The sequence below is a fragment of the Carcharhinus amblyrhynchos genome, chromosome 24 (assembly GCF_965287045.1).
Source record: "Carcharhinus amblyrhynchos chromosome 24, sCarAmb.v2.hapA, whole genome shotgun sequence".
Classification (NCBI taxonomy): Eukaryota; Metazoa; Chordata; class Chondrichthyes; order Carcharhiniformes; family Carcharhinidae; genus Carcharhinus; species Carcharhinus amblyrhynchos.
The window spans coordinates 44449966-44465302 of NC_137347.1; the positions used below are offsets into that span (position 1 = coordinate 44449966).

At 40.7% G+C, this 15337-nt stretch overlaps 1 protein-coding gene across 2 annotated transcripts in view; it reads left to right on the forward strand.

The window, feature by feature from the left end:
* Positions 1 to 15337, forward strand: part of LOC145358011 (proto-oncogene tyrosine-protein kinase LCK-like) — a 109543-nt gene that overhangs the window by 65271 nt on the left and 28935 nt on the right. For both annotated transcript variants that reach the window (XM_080211689.1, XM_080211690.1), the window contains exon 9: positions 1246 to 1425. In XM_080211689.1, the coding sequence (XP_080067815.1) occupies positions 1246 to 1425 (180 nt within the window). The remainder of the gene's footprint in view (positions 1 to 1245; positions 1426 to 15337) is intronic.

Sequence of the window (15337 nt, forward strand, 5' to 3'; positions counted from 1 at the left end):
TCTTTTGTAGTTTCTTGCGGTCTTGAGCAGAGTAGGAGTCATACCAAGCCGTGATACAACCAGAAAGATTGCTTTCTATGGTGCATCTGTAAAAATCGTAACTGACATGCCAAATTTCCTTAGTCTTCTGAGAAACTAGAGGCATTGGTGGGCTTTCTTAGCTATAGTGTTGGCATGGGGGGGGATCAGGACAGATTGTTGGTGATCTGTACACCTAAAAACTTGCAGCTTTTGACCCTTCCTGATCTGTAATAGAATTTCTGTAATCTGATTCTAATTTAATGGCTGGTTCCACTGACGACTTTGGTCAAATTCACTCCCTTCAATGACTATGAATAGTTCTGGTAGTAAAAGTCATGAATTCGGAGAAAGGTGCAATTTACCTCAGAATGGTTAAAAATGGGTGCAATGCTTGCCTGAAATGCACTCTGCTGAGCACGTGGAATGTTCCGTGGTTAATTTAGTGTCATGTGTAGGCATCATCCCAGGTGCAGAGAGCACACTAATGGTAGGATTGACAAATTGTGCATAAATTAAGTTTGAAGAGGTCCATGGTTGGAGGGGGTGGGTATTGGAGTAGGAAACCAGGCCCAATAACTGCTAAAATTTAAAATGAAAGGAAGCCCAGTGTGCAGTCATGTGTCTGCAGGTGCACAGTGGAACATTAGAACCCCTGCTTTTAAAGTAAAACTGCTGACTCCATATGACATCCCCATTGGACAGCAGAACCACTAACTGGAGTAAAGTGATGGCAAATTTAAAGCCTCAAGTGACTGCTTCTGTCAGCGGCTCTGGCACCCCAGTGTCTGCGGCAGGTATTCTCATTGTAGGCGGATTAACCCTGCATTTAGTCTTTGCTGAACTAGAAGTAGTGAAAACTGTTCCCCAGGTTCCTTACCAGGATCCCCAATGACAAGGCTTGTTTAAGGTTTAAAAAGTTGTATGCTGCCACCCAGGATTGACTGAAATGACCATTAACTCTGGCAATAAGAAAACAGGCCAAAATACCATAGAACCATCCAGTGCATCAAGTCTGCACTGACAGGTGAGAAACACCTGAACTCCCACTTAATCCCATCTAAATGCCCAAACTCTAGTTGCTTTTGCTGCCAACTTGATGGAAATTTACATTTTGCAATAAATGAGATATTATAACCATCTGGTCTTGAATGAGTTGTATTTTGACAAGAATTTGTATATGTTGCATATTCACTGATTTACAATTGTTTTTCCTTTTATTGGCAGGTTACTATAACGACTATACCAAAGTCGCTATCAAGTGTCTAAAGACTGGAAGTATGTCTCCTGAGGCTTTCCTAGCAGAAGCCAACTTGATGAAGACCCTTCAACATCACAAGCTGGTGAAACTCAATGCTGTGGTCACTGAAGAACCAATTTATATCATCACTGAATACATGGCAAATGGTAAAATCTTCATTTACAAACAAGGAATCAATTCCATTAACTCTCTTAGTGAAATTGTAGCAGCATATACTACATTAAACATAGCTTGACATCATAGCTTCAAGACTCTACACATTACATCTTATGTTTAATGGTAAATTTGAAACAATTGCTTTTGTTCTTCATTTTTTTCCACATTTCCACGTCCATTATCTTCCAAGTTGTTTCTGTTCCATTTTCAAAGATTCCCAAATAATATTCTGTTCCTCTTGTAAGAAGGTCACACAGGTTTTCTGACCATTACTGGTTATGAACTAGTTTCTTGGGGATGTACAAGAGCAGCCATGTATTTTCAGGTCCTCTACCTTTCCACCCCTTCCTCAGCTCCAGTTAAGATTTATTATATTAGTTATGTTTGTGGAATAAGTAATTTTAGGAGTTCATCATTATAGGTATTCAATTTACATCATTTAATATTTTGTTTTCAGTCAGAGAAATTGGTGTCTGTTCTGCAGTTGAAAAACAGATACAAAAGTCTAAAATTTAGAGATTCAGCATTTTATCAATACATTATGAACCTCTTACCATTTTAGTTCAGGCACTGTAGAGACATCCCTAAAAACCTCTCTAAAATGTTTTTGATTTAATTTGATTTGATTTGTTATTGTCACATATATTGAGATACAGTGAAAGATATCTTGTGTGCTATATGGACAAAACATAACATTCATAGAGTACATAGGGGAGAAGGAAAGGAGAGGGTGCAGAAAATAATGTTGCAGTTACAGGTAAGATGTAAAGAAAGATCAGCTTAAATAATGGTAAGTCCATTCAAAAGTCTGATGGCAGCATGTTTGGAATCAGTGACTATCTCCTTTGTTTTGTTGACATTGAGGGAGAGATTATTGTCATCGCACCAGTTCACTGGATTGTTTATCACTTTCCTCCATTCTGTCTGTTTGTGGTCTGACCCACCACCACGGTGTCATCAGCAAACTCGAAAATGGAGTTGAAGGGGAATTTGGCCACGCAGTCACAGGTGTATAAGGAGTGTAAAATGTGAGTGTAGAATGTGCATTACACCATCTGAGTTTGGTAATTAGGAATCCAATGATGTCTTTATGACCAAAAATTAAAGTAGACTCACTCTGAATTGAGTTGACATTGGCATAGCTATATCCAGGATTATCACCTTCCCAAGTTACCAGAGATCCTCAGAGACCGACTGGACGCTGCCAACAACAAGATAGCCCAGAGGAGCCACTGCCAAACAGGACTTTCCCAACTCTGCACAGTTAAGTAATGCACACTCGCACCCCTCCCCCCACCCCCACCCCACCACCCCCCCCCCCCCCCCCCCCCCCCCGCCCTCAGAGAGGGTGCCCTAAATCTAGGTCACTATCTGCAAAATGAAAATCAACTGCAAATTGATGCTTTACTCAGACTTGGGCAGTGTGTTGCTTACCAGTGCAAGCATTACTGAGTTGCTGCATTTACAGGAACCTATTTCACTGACTAAAACTTTCACTCTAAACTTTAACTAATCAGCAAATCAAACTTCAAAACTCCAGGACTCCAGCTCATTAGTTAAAAACTATACAGTCAAAATGTTGCAGGAAAGATTGTTAATTATCGAGGACAAGTTATGTTTATACTTCAGTCCCCCTAATAGTGCAGTGCCCAAAACTCAGGCTTTCTTCAGGAAAGACTTTTGACATTTCTTTTCCATGAAAATTAAAAATCCCCAGAGAAACATTTTGTGCTGGAATTTTCCTGGCTTAAATTTGAGCTTTTTTAAATCTTCTGGACAGAAGCCATTGCCAAGAGAGTTTCAGAAAGAAAAAAACCTGGATTTTCTTTTCCAATTCAGTTACACAAACTGGGGGATTTTTCAAATTATAAAATACCCTCATTAAGATATGTTTAATTAGTACACAATATAGACTGTGTGTACTTGAATACATAAATACACAGAAGTACAATACATAAATAAAGTATGTAGCAGTTTGTTTGCCATGTTTTCCTGAAGAAAGGTTACTTCTGTAAAGTTGGACGACACTAAGGCGCAGCTAAAGTTCTGAATGTTAGTTGGGATTGCCATACTTAATACCTAGATAAATAATTAGTAAATACTTCTAATGTGAAGATTCAGAAGCTGTTTGGCCAGTTTCTCCAGTCTCGCTGCTACGAATGAAATTTGGCTGAATGCCAAATTCTCCATCCTCACCGGCAGTGGCAGAGGGACAAGAATGGCTGAAGAATTCTGGCCAATCATTTTGATGGGATGAAGTTTGTGGCTAACAATTCAGAGATTGGAAAATATCTAATTTTCCAGTGCATGCAGAACTGCTCATGGCTAGTTATTTCCAGATCAGGTGCACCATGTGCTGAATGAAACACCCAATAATGACCTGCAGTAATTAAAACCCATAACTGCAAAAGGGTGACAATTTAGTATCCTGTACCAAGGTTAGTGGCGCAGGATTGAGATTCTCAGACTCTTCACTAACAGAGAGAGGAGATTTTAATCTTGATGCTTAGGGTGAATCTAGTCTTTAAAAACTCAGAGAATTGGTCTTATGTCTTGAGCAACATTGAATGCCATTATACTCATAGCCTTGGAGTTCAAGGCTTTTGTAGCAACAAGCAACAAAGCAAGTTGTCCAAAATGTGATTTCCATGGATGTGCATTAATGTACACTCTCTTACCTATCAAAATGATGCTGCTCTTTTAAGCAGTCAGTAACATGTTTCAGTTCCAGTAAATTAGTTTGATTTTATTCATTTTATGATATATCCAAGATATACAACACCCTTGCAAATATAACCATTGATTCTGATTCATTTCTGAATAAATGAGAAACATAACTAACAGCACAAAAAACAATAAAGGATCCTCCTCACATCAGGAAGTTCCACCCAGTCTGTTGTGTATATTCAGCAGTTGTTTTTCATGTTCATGCTGCAACCTTTATTTAATGAATATACACGACATCCCAGGGATGATCAGAAGATGTGTCTTTTGTGTTAAATGTTGTGTGTGCAATGTTCGAGAATGCTGAACTCGTTACAACCTATTTTAAACTATGCGAGGGCAAAAATTAACGGCTCAATGAATTCACAGATAAAAGTTCCTCAAATACTCGAGCTCCACAGAGTCAGAATGAATAATGTCAGGCAGTTTATTTGAAGATTATGAAACACCACATAGCATCTGTTCTTAAAATAGAAAACAATGGCATTATGATCTAACCTCACTAATTGTAAATCGTGTGACCCCGATATTGACTGGGATCCAAAATGTATTTTCAGAATATAAGATTTTATTATTTTCTGAAAATCTTCCATTGTTTTTCAACTGGTTGAAGAAAAACATTTTGGAAACATTGAAAATCGATGCAGGAGGAGGCCGTTCAGCCCTTCGAGCCTGCACCACCATTCAATATGATCATGGTTGATCACGAGCTTTCAGCATCCTGCTCCCACTTTCTCTCCAGACCCCTTGATTCCTTTAGCCACAAGGACCATCCCCAGCTCCCTCTTGAACATATCTAATGAACCGGCCCCAACAGCTTTCTGTGGGAGAGAATTCCACAGGTTCCCAACTCTCTGAGTGAAGAAGTTCTTCCTCATCTCAGTCCTGAATGACTTACCCCTAATCTTTAGACTGTGACCCCTAATTCTGCACTTCCCCAACATCGGTAACGTTCTTCCCGCATCTAGCCTGTCCAATCCCATCAGGATTTTATATGTTTCTATGAGATCCCCTCTCATTCTTCGAAAATCCAGTGAGTACAAGCTCAGTCGATCCAATCTCTCTTCATGTGTCAGTCCTACCATTCCGGGAATCAGTCTGGTGAACTTTTCATGTTGTTGCAACCTCATTATAAAGTTTCAAAACTTTGACTAAAATGTAAGTCACGGATACTCAAGTGCAGTCAATCAATTTATCTCATGTAAGTTAAGTTCAGATCAGTGAACTATTTGTCATGTAAACCCTCGACAGATCGATTGAGTATTTGTCCCCAGTATAACTCAGTTTGTTGCTTGTAGCATTTGCATTAAGTTATGGGTCATTAGGTTATTTGTACTGTGTATTTTCCACACAGACCAGATGATAATGTAGAGCCAATTTGGGTGAAAGGATGCTTTCAGTTAAATCCGTTTCTCATTATCATTGAACTACGACATCCATGGGTTTAAGAATTGATAACAATCAGGAGTGACGCTGGTTTCAGAAGCAAGCAACATTTTTCAAATATTTGAACAAGATGTTCAAAAATGTTGAACGTGAAAATATAGATTTGCTAAAACTCTGACAACCACTCTTTAACCCTGTAATGACTACAGGGAGGAACTTTACACCAAAACTAAAATATAATTTTTGAATCTGTAGTCTAAGAATTAAAGGAATAAAAAAATGCTCTGGACTCTGCCTGGCTCAGAACAAGCATTTTCCCCAGTTTGTCTCCTTCCCTCATGCTTCCTCTGTGCTTACCTTGCCCTGAAAACCCACCTCTTGCTTTCAAATCCACGCTGTTAAACTGCTGATCTCTGTGGAGCTTGAGTATGTGAGGAACTTTTATCTGTGAATTTATTGAGCCGTTATTTTAAAATATGAGAGGGCAAAAATTAGGTTGTAATGAGTTCAGCATTCTCGATCATTGCACAAACAATCTTTAACACAGAAGATACATCTTCTGATCATCCCTGGGATGTCCTGTATATTCATTTAATAAAGGTTGCAGCATGAATATGAAAAACAACTGCTGAATATACTGGGTGAAACTTCCTGATATCACCTGGCATTCAGGTAAGCTGACATTGCAAATGGTTCCCTCTCATTTGATTCTGCCCCCTTCCTGTCCAAAACACTAGCATCAACATCCTTTGAAAAAAAAATCCTCTTCTGTCCTTGCTAACTACAACCCTATCTTCATAGAACCCCTACAGTACAGGAGGAGGCCATTTGGCCCATCAAGTCTACACTGACTCTTCATAGCACCTTACCTGGGCCCACACCCTATCCCCGTAACCCCATGTATTTCCCCCATTAATGCTCCTAACTTATACATCTTGAGACACTGAGGGGCAATTTAGCTTGGCCGATCCACCTAACCTGCACATCTGGGAGGAAATTGGAGCACCCAGAGGAAACCCATGCAGATAACATCCTTTTCTTCTTGGCAGGGTTACAGAGATGAGGCAGGGAGAGATACTAGGTGAGTTACCCTGCAGAGAGCCATCACTGACATGACAGGCCAAATGGCCTTCTTCTGTTCTGTAACCATTCTCTGATTCTACAGATGTGTGAACATGGCATCACCTCCCAAACCCATATTTTCCACAATTCCATGTTTGAATCTTCCAATCAGATTTTCCCACTACCACAGCATGCAAACAAGCACAGAAAAGGATTTGAGGCTGCGGAGGGTGTGGAGAGTCTACAGAAGGATCTAGATAGGCTGGGCGAATGGGCCAGGAAATGGCAAATGGAATTTAATGTTGGCAAGTGTGAGGTGGTTCACTTTGGTAGGAATAATGGTAGGAAGGATTATTACTTACACGGCGAAAAACTGCAGCAGGCGACGGTGCAGAGGGACCTCGGGGTCCTTGTGCATGAGTCGCAAAAACCCAGCCTGCAGGTGCAGCAGGTGGTCAGGAAGGCGAATGGGATGCTGGCCTTCATCGCGAGGGGGATTGAATATAAAAGTAGGGAGGTCTTGCTGCAGCTGTACAGGGCACTGGTGAGGCCGCAGCTGGAGTACTGTGTGCAGTTTTGGTCGCCGCACTTAGGCAAGGATATTTTGGCCTTGGAGGGAGTGCAGAGGAGGTTTACTAGGCTGATGCTGGAGTTGAGGGGGTTGAGCTATGAGGAGAGGCTGAATAAACTAGGCTTGTACTCGTTAGAGTTTGGAAGAATGAGGGGAGATCTCATTGAGATATATAAGATGATGAATGGGATGGATAGGATAGAGGTGGAGAGACTCTTCCCGCTCAGAAAGGACAGTAGGACTAGGGGGCACAGCCTCAAGATAAAGGGGGGACGGTTTAGAACGGAGTTGAGGAGGAACTTCTTCACTCAAAGGGTGGTGAATCTCTGGAATTCTCTGCCCGTTGAAGTGGTGGAGGCTGCCTCACTAAATATTTTTAAGACGCGGGTTGATGGGTTTTTGATAAGCGAGGGGATTAGGGGTTATGGGGAGAGGGCGGGAATGTGGAACTGAGCCACGACAGATCAGCCATGATCTTATTGAATGGCGGGGCAGGCTCAAAGGGCTAGATGGCCTACTCCTGCTCCTATTTCTTATGTTCTTATAGGTCAGCCATGATGGAATTGAATGGTAGGGTAGGCTTGAATGATCTGGTGGCCGCTCCTCCTTCTATTTCTTGCATTTCGATCAAAGCCACAAATGACATTCCTCCGTGACTGAGAACATGGAAAACTTTGGCCCTTTATCTTAAGCCCTTTGCAGTCTTTAGCATTGTGTTATGTTCTTATGTTCTTGTGTGTACTGTCCCATCCTTTGTTCTCCAGCTGAATGGAGCTGCTTTTTCCACTCTTATTTTGCTGATAGTCACCACAGCATTTCCAGCAGTGGTATCTCTTCCCAATAGCACATTGCTGCCTCTGGATCTATCGTTGGATTCCTCCTGTTCATCATTTATAAGCTGTCCTTAATGAAATCTTCCAAAGACAAATGTCAGCTTCCATGAGTATGTTGCAACAGCCAGCTCTACATCTACAGCTGGCCTCACAGCCTCTCAGTGCCCCCGCCCCTGCGGCATTATCTGTGTATAATCAGCTTGCTGTCTGTCATCCAGTCTTGCAGGAGCTACAGTTTGCAGAAGTTAACAAGTCAGAACGGAGGCACGGTGGCATAGTGGTTAGCATTGTTGCCTCACAGCACCAGTGACCCAGATTTGATTCTGGCCTTGGGTTACTGTCTGTGTGGTGTTTGCATGTTCTGCCTGTGTTTGCGTGGGTTTCTCTGGGTGCTCCAGTTTAGAACAAAGAACAAAGAAAATTACAGCACAGGAACAGGCCCTTCAGTCCTCCAAACCTGCACCTACCATGCTGCCCAGCTGATCTAAAATCCCCTACCCTCATGGTGACTTATCTCTCCATTCCCATCCTATTCATGTATTTGTCAAAACGCCCCCTAAAATTGAAGAACTCTTTCTTCCCACAGTCCGAACATGTGTGGGTTACGTTGATTGGCCATGATATATTGCCCCTTAGTGTCAGGGGGATTAGCGGGGTATATATGTGGGGTTATGGGGATAGAACCTGGGTGGGATTTTGTTGGCGCAGAATGGGCCAAATGGCCTCTTTCTACGCTGCAAATTCTATGATTCCATGAAAAGACCAAACTAATATCTTTGCTGCCCCCACCCCCCCAACCACAAACCCCATACCCTCAACACTGATTAAACCTTACTCCACTGAGATTCCACTCCATATCCATCCCATGATAAAGTCCACCTCCATAACATTGCTGCTTTTCATCCAACACCAGCTAATTGACTGCTGAAAACCTCACCCATGTCTTCATCACTTCCAGATTCAACAATTCCAGTCTTTGACTGTCTGGCATTCCATCCTCCATCTGTCATAATCCACAATCTTCAACTCTTTGCTCATGTGTGAACCATTCTGAGCACGCTCGCTCTGTGGTCACTGATCTACATTGGTTCCCGGTCCCCAAATGTCCCATCCTGAGCTCAGCTCTAACTATTTCTATAACCTTCTCAAGCTCGAAATTCTCCAAGAGCTGTGTTCCTCCTGCTCTGGCCTATCATTCTCTTCTCTCAGCATTGTTGCCTTTTCACTGATCTGAGCTGTACAGTAATCCCTGCAAATGCCCATCTGCTTTTTCATCTCTACCAATGGAGTCAATGGAATTAAAATTGCCCCATCTAAGGGCATCTCTTTTTCAACACTGGATTTCTATACCATCAACAGGTTACTTATGTTAGTTATCATTTGGCTCAAGAACAAAGAGTGGATCAAATAACTAAAAACAGCTGAGATGTTCTAACATCTTCTGATAATATATAAAAGTTTGGACAACCATTATTTCACCTTCCTTTATCATAATAAATGACCGTAACAAGGATAAGATTCATACTGAAGGATTAGGAACGACAATATAAACATTGATGTTTATATGGTGCCCTAAATGGACACCAATTAAGCATTTTTGAAGTGTCGTCGTTGCTATAATACAGGAAACACATCAGCCAATTTGTGCAAAGCATGTTCCCACAAACAACAATATGATTAGGACAATGTCATTTGTTGTTCTGAACGGTGTTAGCTGAAAGTAAATTATTGGTCAAGACACGATGGACCGCTTCCTGCATTTTTTCAAAATAGTCCCATACATCCACTTGAGGGGATAGGCACAATCCCAATTTAACCTCATCCACAAAGCTGCAAACTACATTGTAATTCAATCTTTGAGCTATGAATGTATTTCTTCAAAAAAAAACATTGTTTTAACAGCTCTGATAGAGAAGTGTTGCCTCAGGACTGCACTGGATGGAACTTAAACCCATTTCTTCCAACTCAAAGTAGATGGAGCCACAGCTGCAGTCCAGTCAACAGTGCTCATTTTAATTAAAGTTGACAAATATCATTAGGGTTATTGCACCAGAACTCCAAGTTACATTAGGAAGCCAGACTGGACACCAACAACTTTTATTTTTGGTATAAATGTGAGGATAGGATATCTCTCTCCTGGAGTGATTCAGCTGACAACATACAGATCTTTTTAATCATAGAGCAAACTTTATTTAATAGCACAGTTCAATTATAACTCCGACAAATGAATCAGTTTAACCATAAACAGTTCAACAATACTTAAAAATGAAAAGAAGCAACTTTACTTTACTTCTTCACTTTACCTCTATGTTATGACTGTTCAAGTTCCAAATAAGCAACATTCCCTTTTCAGACTTAAATGTCACTTTAATTGCAGTTAGCAACCATAACTGTAATTGCTATAATAAGTGTAGACTGTCTTGAAGCTTTCATGGCACACATGAATGTCAGAACAACTTGTAGAAACCTGTCTTCAAACAATGCCCAGCTAGAACTGAAAATGTTTTCTCTGCTACAGACCTAGCTCCTCCCATTATCCACATCAGCACATGACCCTCATTCTAATCAAAAGCCCCAGGTGAAATCGCTACTTAAAAAACAAAAATCCATTAGCTCTAATGTAAGTAAGCACTACATGGCTAACATGAGTAATTATCCTGCTTTCCTAGTGACTGAGCTGTATACCTTCTAGGCATACTGACTGTCTGTAGAATAAAGCTGAATTTTAAACATTCCCCTCAAACATAAAGATAAACAATATATATATTCATATCAGTTGCACTATAACATCACAACGTGTGAAACCTGCTACCAGGTATCCCATTTGATGATTGATGTTATTTTATTATGTTGCTTTCAAAAAATGATTGAATCATTAATATTTCATATGGCATCAAATATTAATCCAGTCCTGCCAACCTCCTCAGCACTCCCTAACCAGCTTATTTTACAATTATTTCTTAAACCAGGACAAGTGGACAAAGACGTAAACAGCTGCAGTTTGGATAATCCATTGCTTGGCCAGTTTTCAGATAAAGAAAAACAACTGAGTGGTTTAAATGTTAGGGATGTATTCCTTGATGATTAGTTGGTACAATTCCTTTGAACATCGTCTTTTCATCTGTAGCATTGTATCCCAATTCCAGATAAATATGAGATCAAAGTATTCTCCTCAATTGCGGAAATCTGAACTGGAATTAAATTGGCCAGTCTCTGCTCTTCCCCAATTCCCCAGCATGGCATCGCACTATTTTTTGACACTAATTTGTGTTAATTGCTCTCTTCACTCCAAGATGCCATATTGCTGATTGAAATGTTTTTGAAGCAAATTAGCTTTAATCTGTCTCTGGCCAATGATGATGCTTAATGTTGATCTAATAGTTGGAAAGTGTTCAACCTGAGTTCAGGAAGAGGTCACGGCACTTTACTGTCTCTCTGGTGAGAATGGGTCTAAAATTAAATGTGCTTCAGCTGTGCAAATTCAGCTCCCTGTGGACACAAGTTGCACACAAATCTGACCTTGAATTTGTTAAACAACTCTAATTTGGCACCATCACTCTCAAAGGACAAATTGAGGGCTTTGTTAAGGAAAATTGCACGGTTATTGAAGCAAGGGGTGTTCTGAGGTTTAGGTTGGAAAACAGGACTGGGAGTGCACTGTCTGTATGAACTCTATTATCTTAACTGAATGCTTGATGATGTTACTAGGTGGAGTTCAATTTGAAAGATGTTCCATTTCCCACTATTATCCTTTATATTGGCAAGAACAGATATTCTAAAGCTACTTTTTATACTTAGTTGAATGAAAAGCTATTAAATTTGACCTAGGGCTAAACCGCTTTTTATACTTACAGATCCCAGTGCAGTCAACATTCAATGCGGTTTTTATATATAGTAAAATTTGTATTTTAACCATTGAGACATCTTGTAAAGGATGATGTTCAGTTAATAATATAAAAGGCAACACCTTGTTACATATTTCTCACCATGGTCTCAGTTAAAGAAAGGTTCCCCTGTGTTCAAGAACTGCTTTTTGAATTCAGTTTGTTAATGATGACAAATTTCTATTTTGCCATTTCTTAGATTTAATGTTTGCAGAAATTGTAACTGCAGCTATTGGTCAAATTTGTCTCTTTCAGGAGAAATCTAGATTGTTATTTGCGTTAGAGTTAGTCACACAGACAAGATGGCAACAGACTACCTAACTACCAAATGTGCTGTAATGGAAAGCTATTCAGCCGTATTAAATATCCTGTGGAATATTACAAATAAAATTTTATTATAGAATTCTTATTTATTGAACAAACAGATAAAGATCCTGATGAGCAAAGTGATTGCTTTAGGGTCACATTACAAGTGTAGCTGTCAGCTACTTCTCAGAGGTGAGGGCTCTCACCTCTGAGACAGAAGGTCGTGGCTTTAAGTCTCCCCTGGGATTTGAGCACAAGTCTAGGCTGGTGCTCCAATACTGTGTTGAGGAAGTGTTGCTTTGTTGGAATTGCCATCTGGGCTCTCAGGCGAATGTAAAAAATCCATTGGCAATATTTTGAAGAGCAGAGGTGCTCTCCCTCGTGGCCTGGTCAACACTTATCCCTCAGTCAATCACAAGAAAACAGATTGTCTGGCCATTATCACATTACTGTTCATGGGAGTTTGCTATGTGAAAATTAGCTGCAGTATTTCCTACAACACAATCGTGATTATGACTGGAATGTTCTAGTCATTCACGCTCCTCTGCCACTGCAAGTGGGACGGAGAATTTGGTGCTTAGCCAACTTTCCATTCGCTGCAGCAGGACCAGAAAGTTCTAGCAGTGTGAATGACCAAAACATTCCCCTGGTACACCAGACGTACTTTATAACCAGTAAAGTGTTTTGTGTGCCATGAAGGATACCTCATAAATACAAGCTTGTTGCCTTCTTTTTACATGAATTGAACATGTCCTATGATATATTTGGACCTTATAAACAGTTTGACTCAATTTTTGAAGATAAACTCACTTTTGAAAATAAGAAATGGGATGCTGCCCGTGTTTCTCTACCATTTGGAACCCCATTTCCAGAAAATTACCATTTTAAACCCTCGCTCTTTCACAATTTGATTTGCAGATGATGAATTATGAATAAACCATGCATTCTATCATTACTTGTTAACAGGATCTCACAATCTTCAAACCTATAGGCATTTAATATTTCCAAAGATTACATAAAACATTTAAAAAAATTATCCTGTTATTTGTTTTGGATACAGACAAAAGCAATTTTTAAAGTTAAGTATGATAAATAACTTGCTTTGGCTTGGGTACCCTGTGTGTTTTTCTAAATTAATCACATTTCATTTTATCATCTTGGACTGTGACAATACTGATACATTCTGATGTTTCCTGACTACAAAATTCCATTTCCCATCTCAAATCATTTCCGATAATTGGTAGTTAGAGGGTTGGTCAGAGCTTTGAAATATTTGGATGAAGGCCAGCCCTGTATGAAGTACAAAAATAAACAAAAGAACAAAAGAAAAAGCAGCATTCGGCCCATCGAGCCAACTCCACCATTCAATATGATCACAGCCGACCTTGGGCTTCAATTCTACTTTCTTGCCGGCTCCCCATATCTGTTAACTTCTGAGACAAAAGATCTTACCAGCCTTAAACATATTCATCGATGGAACATCCACAACACTTTGGGGTAGAGAATTCCAAAGATTCACAATTCTTTGAGTGAAGAAATTTCTCCTCATCTCAGTCCTAAATGATTGCCCCCTTACATCCCCCAGCCAGGTGAAACAACCTCTCAGTGTCCACCCTGTCAATCATCTTCATAGTCTCGAATGTTTCAATGAGATCAGACCTCATTTTTCTAAGCTTTAGAAAATATGGATTCAAACCTAATTTAGTCAATCTCATTATACATTATACTTCATGTTACACGCCATCTGTTGCCCAATAACAACCTATATCTCTTTGCAACCTCTTTGTGTCCTCCTCACAGTTTGCATTCCCACCTAGCTTTGTGGTTTCCTTGGTGGAAGGGGATAAGATTCCAGGAAAGGAAAAGCTGAAATATCTAAAGCTGTGAAAGACTGAGCCACATCAACTCTGTCTGTGACAGAGTGAAATCCTTCGGACAGAAAAAAATCTAGTTTCCTTTTGGTTCTCCCAACTGAAGAAAACCATATGGAAAATGAACTGCAGTTGGGGGGGTGGGAGTTGAGAGGTGGGGATTAGGGGGTGGGAGGTTGGAGAAGTGGGGGGGAAATGTGGGAGGGTGTGGAGCAGGGGGATTGGAAATCTAAAACAGACTTAAGGAATTGTCAGCTTCACTTTGCTTACATTAATACTGAGAAGCTAGTCACTGCTCAAGCCATGCTTTCGCCAAATGACTGCAACAAAAAAAGCCAGGCCATGTGTCTTAATGACTACTACGTCCATCATCATGAAATTCTTCGAAAAGTTAGTCATGATATGAATCAATTCCAGCCCCCCAGATTGCCTGGATCCACTACTGTTCACCTATCGCTGCAACAGATCCACAGCAGACGCCATCTCCCTGGCCCTGCACTCAGCCTGGAACACCTAGATAACAAAGACACCTATGTCAGACTCCTATTTATTGACTACAGCTTAGCCTTCAACACCATTATTCCTTCAAAACTCATCTCCAAACTCCACGGCCTGCGGCTCGTCTCCTTCTGCTGGAACTTGATCCTAGACTTCCTAATTCACAGACCACAGTCAGTAAGGACAGGCAACAACACCTCCTCCATGATCATCCTCAATACTGGTGCCCCTCAAAGCTGTGTCCTTAGCCCCCTACTACATTCCTTATACACCTACAACTGTGTGGTCAAATTCCCCTCCAACTTTATTTTCAAGTTTGCTGATGACATCACTGTAGTGGGTCAGATCTCAAACAAGACAGAGTACAGAAATAAGAACATAAGAAATAGGAGCAGGAGTAGGCCATCTAGCCCTTCGAGCCTGCCCCGCCATTCAATAAGATCATGGCTGATCTGTCGTGGCTCAGTTCCACTTTCCCGCTTTCTCCCCATAACCCTTAATCCCCTCTCTTATCAAAAACCCATCAACCCGCGTCTTAAAAATATTTAGCGAGGCAGCCTCCACCACTTCAACGGGCAGAGAATTCCAGAGATTCACCACCCTTTGAGTGAAGAAGTTCCTCCTCAAGTCCGTTCTAAACCGCCCCCCCCTTTATCTTGAGGCTGTGCCCCCTCGTCCTACTGTCTTTTTTGAGCAGGAAGAGTCTCTCCACCTCTATCCTATCCATCCCATTCATCATCTTATACGTCTCAATGAGTTCTCCCCTC